This window comes from Mya arenaria, chromosome 9 (genome assembly GCF_026914265.1).
Source record: "Mya arenaria isolate MELC-2E11 chromosome 9, ASM2691426v1".
Classification (NCBI taxonomy): Eukaryota; Metazoa; Mollusca; class Bivalvia; order Myida; family Myidae; genus Mya; species Mya arenaria.
This window is the reverse complement of record NC_069130.1, coordinates 47,528,185-47,552,216: the sequence shown is the minus strand read 5'-3', so window position 1 is coordinate 47,552,216 and position 24,032 is coordinate 47,528,185. Positions and strand designations below refer to the sequence as shown.

Here is a 24,032-nt window from a genome sequence, read left to right as displayed (position 1 = left end):
GTCGTCCGTGCATTTTTGTGTGGGTGTCATTTCTTTTCTTTACAGTACTATGAATGAATGAAGAAAATGACAACAGTCATAGGTACTAATATATATAGTTAGTGTTTATTGTAAATGTCAACTGCAGAACCGCTATTGACATCCCTGCAGAGAATAAAAGCAGTAGCACGTTGACACATCGTGCTAGGTAAGGATCAGAAAAGATACGTTTGGCAGTATAATAAATCTTGCAATTATGATGTCGTTAAATGGCCAATTCGACCAAATGTGATGTTGTGCAATGACCAAATCTACCAAGTATGATTTTGTGCAATGACCAAATCTACCAAGTTTGATGTCGTGCAATGACCAAATGTTGATAGTGACTATGGTGACTTAAGGTAACTAGAGTTCAGCAGCATGATGGCAGAAAGACATACATATTAACCGCTATAGTGACTCATATAAAATCGTTTTGCGGGGGAAAACAGCCGGACCTCGTCTACCGATTTAATTGCCTACATTGATTTCCAGGTTTCGCTGGCCGATTTAAGTTCTTAACACCGCTGTTAATTGATAAGTACATTATTTATGTATTCCATGTGTGTTGCCGTGTGTGTGTCGACTCTAAGGCTCGAATATGTCTGTAGTTAACAAGCTCACACTAAAAAATAACCAGACATTCCGTTGTCCTGATCTAAATAAATGTCTATAATTAAGAAAACGACAAAACCACAATTGAATGTTTTGTTATCATGGCAGGTCGCATTCTGCCACTCAATAACAGCTGTTTTCAGGTGGCCGCAATTGAACGTTCCCTTTGTATAGGTTTAGTTGTATTGCAGCAATTAGAGATGATGGTGCCAAATAACACGACAAAGCCAGAAACATTTCTGTTTAAAGATGGGTACGATATTCCAGTTTACGGGTTGGCTAATGGAATGTTTTACTATATACACATACCCGCAATTGTATGCTTACTCGCGAGTCTCAGCTGTGCAGTGGCAACCATTGTTCTGTCCTTTAAGCGTCGCAAGGCTGGTGAGTTTTTCACTAAATGGTCTAAAGGAGAGAGGCTTGTCGTCTACATTTCAACTTGCGATGGGATGTTCTGTGCCTCTCATTTGATGGACCATCTACAGATTCTGTTCACTTTGGATCACGTGAGACCAAAAGAGCTGTGTGCATTTTACGGATTTGTTATGACGGTCTTTGTTGTTGCCCAGATTCTCATCGTGAATGTCGTGGCTGTCCACGTTTTCGTCATGATGTTCCTGAATAAGAAAATTTCGTTTGGAAAGTACGATAGTTGTTTGATTATCTGGGCTTTTGGTGTCCCCATCTTTGGGGCAACGGTTGCAGCCACGTATGAGCAGTTTGGGCCGATGGGAATTGCGTAAGTCAAATGCTCAAACTACTTTTAGTTTTCACTTTTACTGTTTTCATACTTTGCATTATGATAATTCTCAGGCTATGAAATGATAAATATATATATCATATCATATATATATAATTAGAAGAGATATTTTAATTTTATATAATTCCATATGTTTTATATGAGCAAACAGTGTAACTAATGTCCAATCATACAATTTGAAAAACAAACGCTTATCAGGTTTGCTAATTGTTCATACACAAGCAGCTATGAATGGTATTTGATATGAATGGTACACAACTATGTTACAAGCTAGAGTAATAGTTAGAACATATATTTCCAGATGCTTGTACGACGCTATCAAGGGCCACGTGGCAAATATGGTGCTCACTACCATCCCAGTACCAGTTATTTTGGTTGCCAACATTGTGCTCTACATACTTACCTTCATCAGGATTCGCAGCGATACATTAATCCGCAAATACAGATTCGGCACATATGCGAACGCTGTTGGGCGCCACATTAAAGCTGCTAAGAGGATGCTAATGTTCGTGTGTGCGTTCGTATTGCAATGGTGGTGTTTTGGTCTTTTTGGAGCTTGGTCACTGTTTGTGGACAATCCATTGGAAATACCGGAGATTTTGAACTACTTCGGGGTCGTATTCACCAACCTCGGAGATGTCTTCAACTTGGTAGTGTATCTCCTGGTGTTAAGAAATAAAAGTAGGCAGCTCATGTCTAAGCCACAACAGATACAGAACGAAAAGAGCGATGACCTTCAGGAATTAGCAGTCACAATAGCAAAGAAACAACATAATATTCCGAAAAGCGAAAGGGAAGCAATTTTGGAAATGATAAAAAACGCAAGATCGACAGATGTCTGATGAAGTTATATAATTAGAAACAGTATCCAAACACACTATGTTTAACTCTTGAATTATATTTACTTAATATAAATGTACATAGTTTGTAATTCAAATTAATTTACACTGATATATAGAATGTTGGTCCTTCCATGTTTCTAATTATTATGTGAACATACTTTCACTGAAAGTTTCAGAAGTGCTCTCTTTTATACTGAAAACTTCCCAAGTTGTACATATGTACAAAGCCTATTAAGAAAATTATGCCCATACGCACTCCCTTCCACTCTCAGGTATGCTCGCTTTATTCGATGTGTGCAGGTGTGAAGCTAGGGCTAATTTAGGATTACGCAGATCAATGCATTGGGGTATATTAACCCCTTCACTCCATACCTCTACTCCCTTTCGGTTTTTATTTCAAATTCGGTGGTTTTGGTATGACGAAAATGTCGACCCGTAAACTTTTCATTACGCAATTGCGTATTAGCGTGCATTCATCTACGCGGCTGTTGGGGAAGTCGTAATTAGAGCGTTAACAAGCGCGACTTGCTGATCCTAGTACAAAGAAGTATTTTGTCGATAAATAACATAACATAACATAACATAACATAACATAACATTTATTCAGCATTAAACGTTTACAACATTCATAGCCAATATAAATTATATCACTTTGTCGTAAAAAGCAAAGACATGGTCAATGAGAGATGTTGCATAATTTCAAACATTTTTGTAATAATGGTTTTAGTTATCAGATCATGTTAATTTCGTGATCGTAATATAAATGCAAAGTACATAAATTTACTACTACTTTATTCAAGTTTTTCTTGAATCTGATGACATCAAAGTTATAAACTTTTGTTTTGTAAATGCAAAAATAAGGTTTAAAGTATTCTTTCCTTAAATTATTATAATATGGACAAATTAGAAGAAAATGATATTCATTTTTAATGACATTCATGTTGCAATAAGTACAAATTTTATCTGCCCTCGGTATGTTATGATGTCTTCCCGTTTCAATCAATAAATCGTGAGAGGAAACTCGAAATTTTGTAAGTGCTATTCTGAATTTATTCATTTGTATCACATCTAGGTAATTTTCTTGCTTAAGTTCATTTTCATACCAACAGTATGTTTCTAATCTGTTGAATTCATTAATATCTGTATTCAGCGCCGTAGCCACACTGAAGCACACCGAGGCAGTTGCCTCGGTTAAAAATTGGAGAGGAAAAAAACTAAAAAAACTTATACAATGAAAACTAATAAGATCGACCTCGGAATTCTTGAAACGACTACAATGTTACATTTAATTATGAAAAATGCCGTAGCAACAGACACTGAGCCAAACCGAGGCACCTTCTTTGCTGTCATTTAGAACTGCCGGGACTCTGTACAATGTATCAAACTCTACAGCAATGCCTTTTTGCTCGCGCATTGGACAGAATGTACAAAATGACACTCAAAAATAATTTATAGTTTTAACAGCCTAAACAATATATACAAACGAGTTATTGCATGTTCCATTTTATACATGCTTAAATCTCGGCTATATGTATCAAATATATAAACATTTAATGAAATTTAATGGAATGAAAAGCTCTGGTTGCTAAGTGTAGAGCACGCTTGTTTAACTCACTGGTAACGCGTGTTATAAAATAAACAAACACAGACATGTCCACATGGACATAATTTATTATTAAACTTTCAGCAGGGGAAATTTCTCTCAGAGTGAGATGGTTAAAAGTCCAAAACCGCGGAACGGAAATAATAACTTCTTCTTGAACTGGATAAGCATATACATGTATGATGAAAACTTTCCAAATCAAATATTTCGCAGTTACACGCTGCAGCCAATTACAATGGGACATAGTCCTAACTCTTGTCGAGGAATAGTGTTTGATGGTGCATCGACAATGAGTGTCCAAGTAATTGGCGTTTAGGTTCGGATTACTGACCTTAATCTTTATGCTTGATATGTCATGCATTATAGAAATCGTTGTCTAAATTAAGTAGTAGTCTCATCATGCGCACAGGTTCCATCAATTTACAATTTTATGAACACATTTCAACAACTTACTTTTTTCACAACTCCGCAAAATCACATGCCATATAAAGGGCAGTGTCTGACCTTTGAACCGACTCACCACAGAATGAGGAGGAAACGAATATGTCGTATTTCATTGGACTTTAAAGGACAGACTCTCCCTATTTTCTCGGTTACGAGATGGTTCATAAAGGATTCCATTAGAACCCTGTCCATTATGAACACATATTCATCCATTAAAGATACTCTGAACGAACAAGATGCGGCAAGTTATTTGAAGTCAATGGAAAGTGGTATATAATAGCATTTATAATACTATTTTATAGAGGTGTATGACAGGTCAGATATAATAGCTATACAAATAAATATATTGCCAGGGAAACTAGAAAAAATCAAAGGGATGATAACCGTGTAAATACATCAGTGACTGACCGTAATTATTATTATTATCATTGTTATAATGATCATTATAAGCTTAATCAGTTATATCCATTTTTAGACCACATAAAACAGCACTTTACTTCACCTGAACAATTGGAAGACGTTAAAGATGGGACATATTTATTACTTGGAAAATATGACCATCTTCCTTTAAGCTTTAAATACAAAATCAATTGAACATTTTCATACGAACTTTCTATAATAACTTAATAAGCAAATTTGAAACCAACGCTATAAGATGGAATCACTCCTTTGTCATTAAAAGAAGGATTTCAAAGTGTGACGAAAACGACTCCCAAACCATTGATGCAATCTGTAAGTTACCTGTTACCAGGTTAGTCGCTTGGCTGAATCGTTTGGCTTTTATATATGTTCATTAAAACATTCCAATATAAAGCACATATACTCTACGATTGCGATTCCAGATTTCGAAGTATTTTTTTTTTATTCAGAAAACAAAATTAAATTTTACATTTATAGCGTATCTTGAATCCGTGTTTGCTTACTTTATCACTAAACCCCCCTTTTTCCGCCGAGCTCGTCCCTTGGTCCTGATACCAATAATAAATATATGAAAATCTTTCCTTTACGCTTGCTCATTAAAAACGTATATAAAGTGCCAACAATACGAAGTTTTCGGTAGTTTTACATGGCCGACGTATCGTCAATGGCAAACTAAACGAAGTCCTAGAAACAAAATAGGAGGGAGCATGTTCCTTGACCCCTATGTACTGCCTCGGTTTAAATGAGCCTCTGGCTACGGCACTGATTGATATTTAATCATGTTCATCAAAAATATGAAAATAATAATATTTTGGATTTATTCATATGTTAACACTAACGCGCAATAACAAATGTTGTTTTTGTCCAGTAACAGGACCAACGCTATCTTTCCCTTAACTACCCAACACTTTTTGTGTTTTCCAGGCACATGTTTCACACTTTCATACCTATTTTTGTATTGTGTAAATATTATACACTACTAATTCATTTCCCAATACATCTTTATGTAATCTTAGCAACACTTTAGATTGGAAAGAAATGCCATTTTTAGCGTTTAACGTACATAACAACCATACATTTCCTTCACATTAAGTTCAAAACCAATTGATCTAGACAATAAAGAGGTATATCGCGTTTCTCCTAAAAAATTCACTCTGTTTGAAGTAAGTTTCCGCTTATTTTTCAAGGAATTTGTTTCATCGTGCATGGAAGTACGCAAAGTTGTAGTCCAGGGGACAATATTAAATCTCCGAGAAACTCATGATGTTTTAGTGATTGCAGGTATTGAACTGAATTCGAGGAATAACGAATTTATATTATGTGCATCAACCGGACAAAATATCAGTCTGGAGTAGCATTCACAATCTTAAATATAGAGAGTGCATCCTGGTTTAGGCAACACCAAATTAATATTTCGTTCCTCGGATTCCCCCCCCCAAAAAAAAAAAAAAAAAAAAAAAATTAGAGCGAGCGAGCGAAAAAATATAATTTAAAAATTGTTGGTCATTTTTTTTATCAAACCAGAAGCGAGCGAAGAGCGAAAAATATTTCTTTCCTATAATCAATATATATAAAAAAGATTGCTCATTAAAATTGCCCTTTAACCCATTTGAATGCATCTTGAATTGAACCTTTGAAGGACATTGGGGAAATGGGTATAAAACATCGGTTACGTCCCTTTACAAAAACACTTAAACTAGCGTAGAACTATTATAATTGATTATTTTTTTTCAGCCTTTAAACAAATTATTTACGACCAAAAATCCTTAAAAATAAGTCCAAACCAATTTGATTTAAATAATCAAAAACGTCTGTCGTGTTTCTCCTAAAATAATCACTCACTTATAAGTTAGTTATCGTTAATATTTGAAATTCACGGAATTCATGTTGCGTCAGGCCGAAAGAACGCAAAGTTCTAGTATAGCAGACACTGGTAAATATCTGACGGATAAATGTGTTGTTGTTTTCTTTCTGATAACAAGTATTGCGCTGAATTGAGCTGAATTCAAAGAAGAACGACTATAAATTATGTACTTTACTCGGACTTTAACAAAATATCAGTCTGAAGAAGCATTCTCAATGTTACATGTAAATAATAGAGATGGCATCCTAGACCACATATTCGTACTTGACAATTTATTTTAAGGGAAAAAATTGTAAAACTATGTTGTGACCATTTAACCTCAATGAACGCAGTATGAACTATGTTTAAATTACAATTAGCGAAATTCGGAATTATTGTCTGCTTAAACAACACTACGAAAGTACATAATTTAGTCTAAAAAACAATAATTGCCATATAAGCTTCCTAAACTTACACAAAATCAAATTAAATTTTCCACAAAACTTATGAAATGCTGAACATGGTGGTATTGTTTGAACATAAATCATCTGACCAATGAAATATCACGGAATATGTTTATGATTGGACTAACTATATATAATTGTCAAAGGGAAATTATTTCAAAGGTACAGTCAACAGGTCAATCTCAATACGCCTGCAATGATTGTCTCCCTTAAATTATGAAATAACAGCTGGGCTTCAAAAATGACGTTGGCAAACAAAAATGCCGTTAAATAAATACCAACTTCTATTCAAACACATTTTACTTATTTAAAAAAAGTTCGGTACAAGTAGTTCGAGTCACAAAGATGTCACCTTAACTGCTCATAGGCCATAGATTGTACAAAATGCGGGACATTAGTCTAAGTGTAACACATATTGTATGTTTAAAAAATCAATGTTCGTTATTCCATAGCCATTCTATGTTGTCTCATATGGTTCTCAGTAAGAACTTTTGTCACCTTCAAACATATTTTTCAACTTCATACTTGACCTAAGTAGGACTTTTCTGGGCCTACCAAGCAATACATGTCATATAAAGTATTTTTTATCTTAGGATTTATTTCTTAATCAAAATCATTTGTTTTAATCATTTTTCTGCATAATGATAATAACACGAAATCAAAATTTTAATATTGATTCATGGCATTTCATCTCAAGATTCAGAGTTCATTAATGATAGGGACATCACCTTTCTGTAATTTAGTTAATATACTTTTATAATTTCAAGTTATTAAATCACCTTCGAGTGTTATGATACTGAACAACTATATATATAGACAGTGATAATGTATTATAATTACGTAAATGTGTCATGTTAAGTTTCAGAACTACAATGTACAAAAAATTGACTTCATTAATGTTCAAGAGTAGGTGTGTTTTTAAATTACATTTTTTAATACTTGTCAGTAAATGAAAACTCTCATGTTAAGTACTGTCCTCCTTTTCTGTAGTACTTTTACTTCTTATGTAAAGGCAATATTTTACATATTTTCGTTTCTCTTGCATGCTTCGGTTATATAATTTGATAATTCAAATCAGTGTGATGGCCCTAAAACATTGCTTTTTTATATCATGCTCTGTATACATCAAGGAAAACGTGTTTGTGCTCCAATGCTGACATATTTTATAAATACAGTTCTAACTGAACTTATTGTTATTAATAGTGTTTACACCTAAAGACTGAGTAAAAGAATGGTACTTCGATCAACTTAGAATGTGATCCTTTCTTTTGAAATTGAGTTAAAATCATTTCCTGTTGTTTAAATCAATGATTTATAGCTTTGTAATGTACTTATAAATTACTTCACATCATGAAATTGATGTTGTTTCTCATTCTAGTAACAAACATTACACAACACTATCATTATGCAGACATTATTTTTTAAATGTTGGCTTGAAAGGAAATTCATATTAAGTATAAATTTTGTTTTATATTATTTTTAATCACGAATATACAAATATGACCAGTATATGACTTGTAGAAACCGTTTGTTTTTATTTCAAAATTCATGAAAATGGCATTACATCATAAATCATTAACATTTACACCATTACATGTAGCTTGAAAGAGTGACAGAAGCGAGGCATAGTATAAGCTACCATAACTTCCTTCTCAATTCTGTCAAATTATTTTGTTTTGTGCATATTTCATTTGTCTACTTTTCATATATTATTACCTCCGTCAACCATTTAATATTGAATATGCTCTAACTATGAATATCATTATAATATTATTTTGAAATAGATACTGTTTAAATCAAAGTCATTAAAATGGTATTATCAGTGATACCAAACCAATACAGTAAGACAACTATGACTGAACCAGAAAAGTACATTTTGGCTTATTTTATAATGTATATAATTCATCACGTGTACACTTTTAGTTTACTAGTAGTGCACAAGAAGAACATGTCGTCCGTGCATTTTTGTGTGGGTGTCAATTTTTTTTCTTTACAGTACTATGAATGAATGAAGAAAATGAAAACAACAGTCATAGCTACTAATATATCTATTGTGTTTTATGGTAAATGTTAACTGCAGAACCACTATTGACACCCTTGCAAAGAATAAAAGCAGTTGCACTATAACAAATCGTGCTAGGTAAGGATCAGAAAAAAACAACGGTTTGCACTATAATAAATCCTGCAATTACGATGTCCTTGAATAGCCAATTCTACCAAGTTTGATGTCGTTCAATTGCCAAATCTACCAAGTTTGATGTCGTTCAATGACCAAATCTACCAAGTATGATGTCGTGCAATGACCAAATGTTGAAAGTGACTAAAGTGACTTAAGGTGACTAGAGTTCAGCAGGATGTTGACAGATGGACAGACGGATTAACCGCTATAGTGACTCATATTAATCCCATCCAAAATTCGTTTTGCGGTGAAAAATAAAGGCTCGTCCACCGGTTTAATCGACTACAATGATTTTCAGGTTTCGCTTTCCGATTTAAGTTCGTAACCGCGCTGTTAATGGATAAGTACATTATGCATGTATTCCATGCGTGTTTCCCACTCTAAGGCATCAATATGTTTGTAGTCAACAAGCTCAATATAAAAACCAGACATTTCCTTTCCCTTGTCTAAATAAATGTCTGTAATTAAGAAAACGACAAAACCACAATTGAATGTTTTGTTATAAAGTCAGGTCGCATTCTGCCACTCAATAACAGCTGTTTATACTTTTATAATTTCTAATAGTACATTTCACATGTAGATACATCACAAAAACTTCCCGTAGTGTAAAAGCAGTTCCAAATAGCTCATTTATTCAGGTGGCCGCAATTGAACGTTCCGTTTGTATAGCTTTAGTTTTATTGCAGCACTTAGAGATGATGGTGCCAAATAGCACGACAAAGCCAGAATTATTTGATCTTCCAGTTTACTGGTTGGCTAATGAAATGTTTTACTATATACACATACCCGCAATTGTATGCTTACTCGCGAGTCTCAGCTGTGCAGTTGCCACCATTGTTCTGTTCTTCAAGCGTCGCAATGCTGGTGAGTTTTTTACTAAGTGGTCTAAAGGAGAGAGGCTTGTCGTCTACATTTCAACTTGCGATGGGATGTTCTGTGCCTCTCATTTGATTGACCATCTACAGATTCTGTTCTCTTTGGATCACGTGAGACCCAAAGAGCTGTGTGCATTTTACGGATTTATCATGACTCTCTTTGTTGTTGCCCAGATTCTCATCGTGAATGTCGTGGCTGTCAACGTCTTCGTCATGATGTTCCTGAATAAGAAATTTTCCTTCGGCAAGTATGACAGCAGGTTGCTGATCTGGGCGTTTGTGGTCCCCTTCACTGGGGCAACTGTTGCAGCCACGTATGAGCAGTTCGGGCCGATGGGAGTTTCGTAAGTCAAATGCACAAGTCACTTTTAAATTTCACCGTTATCGTTTGCATACTTTTTGAATTGCGAGATTGATGTCATTATCGGGGTATGATTGCAAATGGGCTGGTTAAAGTATGTGGAGTCCGAACTCCGTACTTAAACAAACCCAACTGCGTTAATATCCGGTTAATGACATATATCACGCAAAATTACTTCTTTTTACACCAACAGTTCATTTCATTCGAGAATAGTTATAAAAAAATCTGAAATCTTCGGAATCACTACTGAAAACAAATTAAATTAACATTTTTATTGTGTTGATTTTAGTTTGGGGCCTGCTGATACAATACAAAGAATAACAAGAAAAATATGTTTCAATTTGCATGTTTATTGTTATGCGATGATTCGCGATCCGAACACATCCGATAATCTTGGTTAATCGGTAAATATTCGCAAATAACCTAAAGGCAAAATGCAGTTCATTTAAGGAATGGAAGCTAAGGTGTAAATAAATATAATTGTTATAGATATTAAATAATCTTGTATATATATATAGTCATATATTTTGTATTAGCAAAATGTGTAAGTAATTTCTTAGCATACAATCTGTAAAACAAATGCCAATCAAGCGTGCAAATTATTAATACACAAGCAACATTAAATGAAATTTGAAATGCATGGTACACAACTATGTTACATGCTTAATTTACAGTTGGAACATATATTTTCAGATGCTATTACGACGCTATCAATGGCCACGTAGCAAATATGGTCCTCACTACAATCCCAGTACCAGTGATCCTGGTTATCAACATCGTGCTCTACATACTTAACTTCATCAGGATTCGCAGCGATGCAATAAACCGCAAGCAAGTCATCGGCTCAAATACGAAAGCTGTTAGAAGACACATTAAAGCCGCAAAGGGGATGTCAATGTTTGTTCTGGCATTCGTAATTCAATGTTGGTGTTTTGGACTTTTCGGTGTTTGGTCATTGTTTGTGGACAGTCCATTGGAAATACCGGTTATTTTTAACTACATCGGGGTCGTATTTACCAACCTTGCGGGTATTCTCAACTTGGTAGTTTATCTCCTTATGTTTAGAAGTAGTCAGATATTGAAGTCTAAGCAAGAACTATTCGAGAACAAAATAAATGATCACCTTCAGCAAGCAGCAGTGGTATTAGCTAGGAAACAATACCGGAAATGCGAAAGGGAATCATTTTTGGCAATGATTGAAGACGAAAAGGCGACACAAGTTTGATGTTGCAATATAATTAATTACTGTTTCCAGTATTCATCCAGTATTCCAGTAAACCCATTCTGTTGTACCTTTCAATTGTGTTGACTGAATTTGAATTTCAATGATTTGTTGTGGGAAATAAGGCATAGAAAACAAATGTTTTCTCTACTATATTGTCTTATTTTGTCAACATGTTCTCAGAATGTTCTCTTGTAGTATTCGAGTTGAAGATGAAATGAGCAAATATACTCGTCGACAGTTATATTTTAATTCAAGTCATTTTACTGTGAACCAAAAGGTTTAACGGTTATATTGATGTTTTAGACCAGTGCAAAAAAACTAGTGGCCCAAACATTTTTTTATAACAATATCTCATGTTTACGCTATCAGTGTCTATTGTACTTCAGCGTGTTGTTTTTGTCCTTGCATGGTTCGTGGTATTATTTAGTGACAGTAAGATGATTGTTATAAAAAGTAAAGTTAAGTCAAGTGCTTGTTCGTTATAGTATTATAGAATTATGAAGAAATTAGCTTTCTAAGCTATGCGCTAAGCAAGCAGTCAAGCAAAAGTGGATATTGTCAATGAAGTTATATATTAGACTGCTGTGGATAGCATTTGTACAGTTCATAAAACAACATTGAGCTGTATGAATAGTTTCAATCAGCCTTTTAGAAGTTATTGCATACTAAATCAAGTATAGAGCTGCCAATAAAGGCTGTAAACCTCATCTACCAAAATATAAAAGCATGCCTATGCGTCCGACAATGTCTATTGGTCATTTGAATATCACAAACACTTACTACGTTCCATAAACATGTCATGCTAGAAATATATTTACCTTATAAACAATACTACTTTATGTAACGGCAGCCAGGCAAACACAGTCATATATTTGTTTCGGTTAGCGCAGTGGATAGCGCATTCATTTCTCACCAGGCGTCCCGGTTTCGGTTACAACCGTGGGCGCATGTGAGTTTGGTAAGTGGTCACCAAGCCGGACAAGTGGGTTTACTCCGGGTCCTCGGATTTCCAAAACAACACAGGACAACATCCTCGTGTAAAATTGTACCAATAAGAGTGTTTATAAAATGCTGATAGAACTTATTTCACATTCGTTGTAAAATGAATAAGTTTAAAATAATGTTCTTATTCTGTTTCTGTTTCACTATATATATATATAACCATTACATCAGAATAATTTTCATTTTAGGTTGCGCACTCTTCTTAATTTATTACCATTCAAAAGGTTGATGTTTAACTACATCAATAGTTTGTAAATAAAATGGACTGAAATTCATCATCTGCAGATTTGAAAAAAAAAGCTTTTCTCAGTTTTCAGAAATGCGTAACTCGGGCAACAACTATTGTAATGTGAACCACATGCCAATATTGGAATGCGTACCTTGGGCCAATATTATAATGCTTACCATGGGTAACACTTATGATGCGTGTCACGGGTCACCATTGAAATGCGTAACACGGGCCACAATTGTAATGCGCTCCAAGCGACACTTATGTGATGCGTAGCTTTGGCCAACATTGTAATGCAGACCTTGGGTCACAATTTCGATGCGTACCATTGAAATGTATAACACGGGCCAACATTATAATGCTTTTCGTGCGACACAATTGCGATGCGCCCTTTGGCAACATATTAATGCGGACCATGGGTCTTAATCATGATGCGTACCGCGGGTCACAATTGAAATGCATAGAATGGGACAAATTTGTAATATGTGTAATGTGGGACACTATAGCGATGCGAATCTTTGGACAACATTGTTATGCGGATCATGGGTCTCAATCATGATGCAAACCGCAGGTCACAATTGAAATGCATTTCATGGGACAAATTTGTTATTTGTACTTGGGACACTATTGCGGTGCGTATCTTGGGCCAACATTGTAATGCGGACCATGGGTCACAATTCTGATGCGTACCGCCATTGAAATGTATAACACGGGCCAATTCTTCATGCGTACCATGCGACATTATTCTGATACGTACCATGGGCCACCATTGTAATGCGTACGATTGGTCACCATTACAATGCTTACCATGGGCTACAAATGTATTGCGTAGCATGGGTCACCATTGCAATGCGTACGATTGGTCACTATTGCAATGCTTACCATGGGCTAGAAATGTGTTGCGTAGCATGGGTCACCATTGCAATGCGTAAGATTGGTCACCATTGCAATGCTTACCATGGGCTAGAAATGTATTGCGTAGCATGGGCCACCATTGTTATGCGCACACTTGGTCACCATTGCAATGCTTACCATGGGCTACAAATGTATTGCGTAGCATGGGTCACCATTGCAATGCGTACGATTGGTCACTATTGCAATGCTTACCATGGGCTAGAAATGTGTTGCGTAGCATGGGTCACCATTGCAATGCGTAAGATTGGTCACCATTGCAATGCTTACCATGGGCTAGAAATGTGTTGCGTAGCATAGGCCACCATTGCAATGCGTACGATTGTTCACCATTACAATGTTTACCATGGGCTAGAAATGTATTGCGTAGCATGGGCCATCATTGTTATGCGTACAATAGGTCACCATTGCAATGCTTACCATGGGCTAGAAATGTATTGCGTATCATGGGCCACCATTGTTATGCGTACGATTGGTCACCATTGCAATGCTTACCATGGGCTAGAAATGTATTGCGTATCATGGGCCACCATTGTTATGCGTAAGATTGGTCACCATTGCAATGCTTACCATGGGCTAGAAATATATTGCGTATCATGGGCCACCATTGTTATGCGTACGATTGGTCACCATTGCAATGCTTACCATGGGCTAGAAATGTATTGCGTATCATGGGCCACCATTGTTATGCGTACGATTGGTCACCATTACAATGCGTACCATGGGCTATAAATATATTGCGTAGCATTGGCCACAAGTGTTATGCGTACGATTGGTCACCATTACAATGTTTACCATGGGCTAGAAATGTATTGCTTAGCATGGACCACACTTGTTATGCGTACCAAGAGAACACTATTATACTTCAACAATTTGCACTTGAAATAATCGGGATTGAAATGAAGGCATTATAATTAGCAACTTACCTGCGTTGGTAAACGGCATTATGATAGATTTTGAAGTCCGTGTTGCTAACGTATCTGTCGCCTGTTATGCTTCAATGTAAAGACTAAGTGAATATGTAGGTACATTTAAGTATGTTTATTGTATGGGTTCAGCATAAATAATAAATATGAGTATAATGATACATATGGTATGTGAAATAACATTTTTGGCAGTGTATCTTTATATTTACGAACGAGCGAAATGAACCCCGGGAGACGGCATATTGTTATACTTGAGATGGTCATGATGCCGGTTTTTCAAATAAGCGTAGAGAAATTTATTAAAAACCCAAGGATAGATAGATAGAGGAAATTTTGCAGACTTCTAGATTAATGCATACATTAGATGACCATATAGATAACAGGCATCCGTTCGTCAGTCTGATCGTGCGCACCTTTTAGGCTAGACAGTTTGCGTAGATTTATGTCTTTTCACCTTAAATAAATCACATATAAAACATATTAGTATGTTTTTAAAACAAATCCTTATTTCAACGTTTAGACTAAGACTTCTGTGGATTTATTTGGAAACAATAAATTTGGTATAACTTTTTATTCTGCGCTTATTATTAAAACAAATTTCTTATCAAAGAAACTTCACTTAATGTATACTGGACCAGACTAATGACCATGGAAGAAGGGACGGGGAAGAGGGGGATAGAGAAGGATAAAAGAGGGGGGGGGAATAAGGGTCATGGGTATACATAAATGGAAAAGGGAATGAAAAAAGGGAGCAAAAGAAGGAAGGTGGTATCATGTACATTGAAGTTTAGTCTAATATATCGTAAGCAACTAAAAAATTTCTGGACTCTGGCTCAAGTTCTTAGTAAATTTAAAACTGAATTTATTTAACTAAGTATGTTCTGATGTAAAGTATTCATGGCAGAACATATTTTGATATGTTTTCGTTCAAACGATACAAATAGGCAATGACTTTTGCAAAATTTTAAGTTTATCATTCACAGCAAAACAGTAGGATAGTTGTTGAAAAGCATTTGAAAAATTGCTAAATGATGTCACGTTTCCGATCATTTATGCTCAGCGACCATATTCGAGTAACTGTGTAAAAGACTGTACTGTTACACCTACATTTTCTCAGCAGGCCAATGGCTTATTTTTACCGCATATGTAATATATGTCCATCACTGTGTTAACATACCCTAATTTCAATGTTTGTTTATTTTGTTTGTATTTGTGAAATCAATTAGTTGTTTTAATATGTTTTTCTGTACTTATAAAAACAACTTCTTTATCATTGTCATAATTCATTCTAAATTGCCAAAAAAATAGAATCAGCAGTCTGTCTACTATGTTTAGTGAAGGACATGGCATTTATTTTCCATGATTTGTATTGGCTACATCATATTTTTTTTTATTCCGTTATGTGTTATGATTATTGATGAATTGTAGTTTATTTCATAATACATTAGACAATATGTCCATGAGTATACACATTATAAAGGGTACATTATTAAACAACTAAGTCATAGGTCGTAAGACATGATGTATTAACAGCGAAAATACGATATGTTTTCTACTCCTAATACATATGAAAAATTTTCGTAATTCAAACGCTTTATACACATACATCGCCAAATTCCTATTAACAACAGCTTTTTGAGATGTCCTCAACTCAATAAACTTAAACATATTTCGTCTTTTAAAGTAATATGGTTGGATGTACATTTTTCGAAGTTCAGCATACAATGGACATTCAAGTAAAAAGTGATATTCGTTTTCAAGAGTGTTACAAAATATGCATTTTCCTTCTTTCATTATAGGGTGTTGCGACTGGCTTAAAATTGCCATCTACCTGTTTCGATGCTCAACATATGACTTGACATTCTTAACCTGTACATTCATTATTTATGTGATATAAATTCAATCTGAACTTTACTTACTACAGAAAACATTGCCATCCTAGCCTGATCCACACGAGACTTCTTTGTTTTTGAAAACAAATGCCATTGTAATTTGATTGAACGCCAAGATAATTGAATATGTATGTGTATATACATCTTTCAAAGTGTTTATTTATTCATGTTTCTGGTCAGGTAGTCAGTGCATCGAAATTGAGTTTGTAAATAAGACAAAACATGTCATTTAAAAAAAACGAAGTTTTAATGGGATTAATATTCGGAACTTATATCTATTCAGCACAGTTCTTATGTTTGTCGTACATAATAAGTGTGTTTACAAGGGATGCAACTCTTTCAAGCACATATCACGAGAGGCTAAAATAAATAGCCTAACTACAATCGAAACATAGATTTTTCCCCGAAATATTTCCTTCTTTTTTATTCAATTTAAGGTTTTTAACAAAATATTATGATGATAAGTTAATCAATAAAAAAATAAATATATAAAATTCATTTTGTGGAAGAGATCTGCTCTGCTCGACTACGGAGATCACTGCTTAGAGATTCAAGTTATTTCATAACACAGGAATAGCATATGCATGTGATTTGTACATGGAACGAATAATCTTTTGTAAACAAAACATTTTAACTACAGTTTAACATATTATACATAAGTGAATCATGAAAAAAGTGAAAAGTATTTTTAAAGAATTTGGTGTTATTATTAGCTTGTGTTACGGAGAATATAATTAATTAAATTTGGCCAAAATAATTTACAAAAAAGGTTACCTCTATAGTTCTATCCTTAAAGTTCAACAATATTTGATATTTGTAAATATTTGGGTGCTTAACATAGAAATTGTTATTTTTTTTTCTTTCATGTAAAAGTAATTACATTCCATTAAATAATGATATTCATCACCCAACGAGCTATAACTATGTAAACTACAAATACATGTACGTTGATTTAATCTTTATAATAAAAAAATCGTCCTTTTTCTATTGGTAATTCTTCATTCAAAGTTAAATTAACATAGAATTAAAGCTAAAATTAAAGGTATAATGTTAAGATAGTCCTAAAATATATTTTGTGTTTTATACAATTTATACACCACATACTAAACACTTTAGAATTTAGAATGGTTTTGTTCCAGCTTAAAAAATCAAACGTTCTGAACTTTAACAATGATCTTAAATGAAGTATACTGACAGCATTTTGAGACGTAAAGTATTCTAATATACCAACATAATCAAGTGAGGATTTAACATAATCAATCCAAGGAAATTAAAAAGAGCCAGCATTATGTAGATTAAAAGCCGTATCATACAATAAATTACTTATTTTGTCAACTTTGGCATTCAAAATCTTACCCTTATAGCATGAAACTCTAGACTTAATCTGTGATGCAATCGCTTTCGAATTGCTAAGTATTATAACTTTGAATTAGGATGCATTAACACACAGACCCCACAACACGCAGTATTCATTCATAGCATCAAAAGCATTCTGTAGATCAGACTGGCATTATGCTTTAACAACTGTCCAGCATAGCCATTGACGAAGTGGAAAATCCTTTAAATTTACTACAAATAAATTGTTTTAAATCATTAAGAAACAGGAAAAAGTATTGGTTACATGTTTTCACTTAACGTACACTTAACATTACTTGTAAAGAAATTAGATGAAGTATTATCCACTTTAACACACGATTTTGAAATACAGTACATATTAATATATATAATTCTTAGACATTTTCCATTGATATTTGTATTCACTTATTTCCTCTAAAGAGCTAGACGATTAACAGAGTCCAACGCCTTTTTATAATCTTTAAATACACAATACATTTTTTTTTATTTTTAGCAAGGTAAAAATCATTTTAGTGAGAAGATATAATCAGTTCTGTACTCTTTCCTTAATCCAGCTTGTTCCTCACATAGACTAGAAAGTTAATTACGTTACATGTACACACCCATTCAATTATACCGTGTTTGAAATATAGGACTGCCCTTTGATGACGACATGAGAGGGTAGTCGGTAGCAGAGGGCTATTTATACGAGATGATCAGTTTTCAGCGGTGGAATGCGATATAAGGTAAAGTAAAGATTGATGTCTATTGCAATATATTTATATTTTATGTAAGAAACGTTTCTTGTATTGATTTACCGAAATAGCCACGAAGCAAATATTCGGTTTTGTCACATATTTTCGCAACTTGATTGATCGTTAAGTATTGAACATTGATCAAGCCCAGTCGCGAGTATATGTTTTCACACCATATTTTAATGTTATAAAATGAAAGTTTACCCATATCTTAATATAAGATGTGTTTTTTTTTTCATTGTTTGTCTTCTGTTTGTAGTCAAGCAAAATATGTTCATAAAACCCATACAACATTCTATGATTAAATACATGTCAAATGACTAACATTGAAGCGAAAGGGACCCGAAGTATTGTAGCTAAAATAAGTAATGTGGAAAGAGCAATAAATAAATTTAAGAACTTTCATATCTTCGACCAGCTGATTTGTAGTGTCACTCTTCGGTAGCATTAATAAGATATGATCGGAACTCTAGCAAACAAAGGTTATTCAAGGGCCCAATAATGTCTTGTCCAGACAATTAGTAAAATTGTATGTGCACACTTAAAATGTTATGGTTTCAATCTCACATTTCAGGCGTGTCAAATGGTAGATTATGTATTAGTGCATGGAATTAGTAAATTAACTTATCAAGGTACATGTTTCATTTGATTATTTGCGTTTTTTACTATGTTAACATCTGTATCTCCGCCTTATGGAACTGAAGTTAATAATGCTTAATATGGCACTTTTTTCTTATTTTGAGTTTCTAATTATTACAAATGATATAACAAAACGTCTGTAGATTACCTTAAAGAAGCTTCAATATGCTATTTTTGCTTTCAATTCTTTTCGTAGTTTTAGAATCCCAATAAATAAGGTGGAATAAAACAAGTGCGCCATTATCATATGTTTTACAAGAAAAAAAAAGAATTACTTCTCCCTCAATACGATCTTCATGTCTAAGGATTTTGAAATCGATACATTCCAGCGACGGGAAGTTTTTACCCTCTACCTACGTTATTTTCGGTTAGGTGCGCAACTCTTAAGATCCCAATTTAGCGATTAATTGAAAGGTACTAAAGCGGATTAAAATTGGTCTTAACATTAACTCATGATACTCAAAGAGCCAAGTAAATGAGATCTAACAAAAAGACAACTGTCATTTTTGACTATTAAATATCGTAAACGGGTCTTCATAAATGCTTTGACTTTCATGAGGACACATGGGATTAATTACCATTGAGTGTGATGACTCGCAACAAATCAAGGGAAGGACAAATCACAATGACTCTTTAAGCAAGGTGTCTAAAGGAAATATTCATAGTTGCAGTTAGAGATAGTGACAGATGTATTGATATCTGGATATCTATTTGCTAGCATTTGGTTATCAATCAGAACAATAAGTGGACTTTATTTGATATTGATTGGTTATTAATAAAATCAGTGCCTGGATAACTATTTGATATCAATGGTTATCGACTGGATATATTGAATAAACAATCAATTAAAATTATTTTAAATCTAGTTATTCTTTAAAACATGTAAAATTGGTATTTATTTGTTGTTTTTAGTGATATCGAATAATAACTAAAACAGTGATTCGATATGGTTTGGAAACAAAAGTTGCACTCTAATTTGACATATGTATATAGCAAATAAAAAAGGTAGTGTGTATCTGCTAGATTAGTAGGCCCTTATCTATTACATGTATTTTAAAGATGCACATTTACTCCCAAATAAGATTTACCACAATTAATAATATTGTTTTAATATTCCAAAAAAGATGTCAAAAACAATGGTTCTTATGAATGATACCGAGTTTAATGAGACTATAGTAAACATCAATTAATCTTTTAGCATTCACAAATCATTTATATATGTTTGGGTTTTCAGCTTTAAAAAACACGATTACAATCTTGTTAGCAGTAATTAATGTTTTACATATATGCAATATTTAGTAAGTAGTGAAATTTCTATCAGTCAAAGTTAATGTTTGTTATACATGTGTATGTGTTGATTTTGAATAAGATTGTCACTTTAAATGATTGATTTTATCCAGATACTATCTAACTATATCTTTAGACAGTCATTGATGATTGGATATGACGACATTTATTGGATATGTATTTCAACATTGATTGGATATCCATTTTGGTAGTTAAACAGCGACTGGATATCTTATTTCAACAGTAATTGGATATCTTATTCTAACAACGATTATTTATAGTATTTAAAAAAAGTGATTGGATATCATTTTCAACAGTGGTTGTGAAACAACAATTGCACAGTTAATATATGAGCAGTTTGAATACACTGTTTTTTAACAGTGGTTTATTGGATATATACATAATCAGTGATTGAATATGAATTAACCAATGGTTGGATATCTACTTCATGAGGGATTGAATAAGAATTAACAAATGATTGGATATCTACATCATCAGTGATTGAATAAGAATTAACCAATGGTTGGATATCTACTTCATCAGTGATTGAATATGAATTCACCAATGATTGGATATCTACATCATCAGTGATTGAATAAGAATTCATCAATGATTGGATATTTACTTCATCAGTGATTGAATATGAATTCACCAATGATTGGATATCTACAGCATCAGTGATTGAATAAGAATTAACCAATGATTGGATATCTACTTCATCAGTGATTGAATAAGAATCAATCAATGTTGGATATCTACATCATCAGTGATTGAATAAGAATTGACCAATCATTGGATATCTACATTATCAGTGATTGAGTATGAATTAACCAATGGTTGGATATCTACATCATCAGTGATTGAATAAGAATTAACCAATCATTGGATATCTACATCATCAGTGATGAATATGAATTAACCAATCATTGGATATATACATAATCAGTGATTGAATATGAATTAACGTAAGATTGGATATCTGCATCATCAGTGATTGAGTATAAATTAACCAATGAGTGGATATATACATCATCAGTGATTAAATATGAATTAACCAATGAGTGGATATCTTCATCTTCAATGATTAAATATGAATTAACCAATGAGTTGATAACTACATCATCAATGATTAAATATGAATTAACCAATGAGTGGATTTAAATTATTTCAAAAGTGAGTGAATATCTGATAAACAAAAGTAAGTGGTTGGCTATGCTTTGATTATTCACGCTGCAAGACCGGTCCCGACCCCCTGGTATCTGTGGTTCGGAGATATCTTCGACATTAACTTCCCATTACAAGCTATGTCGGAGCCGGTTGAAAAGTATGAACAGTAGCGTTTCGGGGACACTTTGCTACGTTAGAAATCGGCGGTCAAATAACATCCCAGGCACCCCGACGGTTGCATTAAGTAGGGAATAGGGTCTTAAACACTATTACTAAATCGTGTAATAATTGTAATAAATAGTTAAACCGGTTGGTTTGATAGTTGCTCTTGCAGTTAACTGTTCATCCTTGAGGTAACTGACATGGAGTATGATATTGGTACATAATATTTACTAAGTAACGATTACGGTTTGTAATGACCGGCATTTCAGACTTACGTCATATGCCATGTGAAATGACCCTTGAATACTATCTATTTTTCTAAATTGATATGCATACACAATGTAAATGAAGATTGAGATATACAGACTTAAATAAAAATAGCATATCGATGAATATATGATTATAGTCGTTGCAATAAACGTCTTCGTCATGATGTTCCTGAACAAGAAAATTTCGCAAGTACGACAGCAGTTTGCTTATCTTGGTGTCCCCATCATTGGGGCATCGGTTGCAGCCTCGTATGAGCAGTTTGGGCCGATGGGAGTTGCGTAAGTCAAATACTCAAACTACTTTTAGTTTTAGTTTTACTCTTTTCATTCTTTGAATTATGATAACTCTCAGCTATGAATTGATATATAATTTTAATACATAATTTTTAATTTCATGTGTGTGTATATATATAAGATCAAACAGTGCAACTAATGTCTAAGTATACATATATGCAGTTATTGCACTAATGTAACGAAATGTTATTTGACATGAATGGTACCCAACTGTGTTACATGCTAGAGTAATAATTATAACATATACTTCCAGATGCCTTTCAAGGGCCACATGGCAAATATGGTCCTCACTACCATCCCAGTGCCAGTGATTCTGGTTACCAACATCGTGCTCCACATATTTACCTTCATCAGGATTCGCAGCGATGCAATGATCAGTAAACACAGACTCGGCACAAATGCGAACGCTGTTGGGCGCCACATTAAAGCTGCTAAGAGAATGCTAACGTTCGTCTTTGCGTTCGTAGTTCAATGGTGGTGTTTTGGTCTCTTTGGAGCTTGGTCACTTTTTGTGGACAGTCCATTGGAAATACCGGAGATTTTGAACTACTTCGGGGTCGTATTCACCAACCTCGGGGGTGTCTTCAACTTGGTAGTGTATCTCCTGGTGTTTAAAGATAAAAGTAGGCAGCTCAAGTCTAAGCCACAACAGATGAAGAACGAAAAGATCGATGACCTTCAGGAATTAACCGTCACAAGAGCAAAGAAACAACATATTTTTCCGAAATGCGAAAAGGAAGCAATTTTGGAAATGATAAAAAAACGCAAAAGCGACAGATGTCTGATGTAGTTATATAATTAGAAACAGTATCCAAACACACTTTTACTATTGAATTAAATTTACTAAATATAAATGTACATATTTTGTAATGCATAATGATTGACATTCATATATAATTTTGGTTTTTCCATGTTTCTTATTTTGTGAACATACTTTCAGAAATGCTATCTTGTATACTGAAAACTTCCCGAGTTGTACATATGTACAAACCTCTTAAGAAAATTATGTCAATACGCACTCCCTTCCACTCGCAGGTATGCTCGCATTATTAGACAAGGGGAATTGGTAATAAGGGCGTTAGCACGCGTGAATTTCTGATTCTAGTACAAAGAAGTGTATTTGTCGATAAATCACAGTTATCGTTATTATAAGTGACCGTTTTTACTATAGAAAGTTTTGAAATACGTATCTCTAAAATATAATTGTAAGCAATAGTGACTGCACTGTTAATTTATAACGATAAATTCTACATCAATTTGAAATCCGTGCATTTAAATAGCTGTCGAGTTTCAACTTGTCGATATTAAACTAAAGCATTAATTAAAAAAGGATATTTGATATATATATCTATGATATCTGTTCATATTGTTTGATTTAGAATAACGTTATGTTTACTTATTCTAAGTCATTTATTCTCAATAGGTTCATTATGAAATTTAAAAGCAACTTAGATCATTCTGTTTAAAAAATATAAGTTATATTTATCAAATAAATATTCAATGTTTTAAGA

The 24,032-nt window shown here is 33.8% G+C and overlaps 2 protein-coding genes across 2 annotated transcripts; both read left to right on the top strand.

Annotated features, from left to right (window-relative positions):
* Window positions 1–833: 833 nt before the first annotated feature.
* On the top strand, window positions 834–2,238 carry LOC128246110 (uncharacterized). Its single transcript, XM_052964312.1, has 2 exons — window positions 834–1,375; window positions 1,698–2,238. Exons 1-2 carry the CDS (start codon window positions 834–836, stop codon window positions 2,236–2,238), a joined length of 1,083 nt encoding a protein of 360 aa, XP_052820272.1.
* Window positions 2,239–9,886: 7,648 nt separating this feature from the next.
* On the top strand, window positions 9,887–23,311 carry LOC128246109 (uncharacterized). Its single transcript, XM_052964311.1, has 3 exons — window positions 9,887–10,410; window positions 11,121–11,286; window positions 22,775–23,311. The coding sequence occupies exons 1-3, from the start codon at window positions 9,887–9,889 to the stop codon at window positions 23,309–23,311; spliced, it is 1,227 nt and encodes a 408-aa protein (XP_052820271.1).
* Window positions 23,312–24,032: the final 721 nt, after the last annotated feature.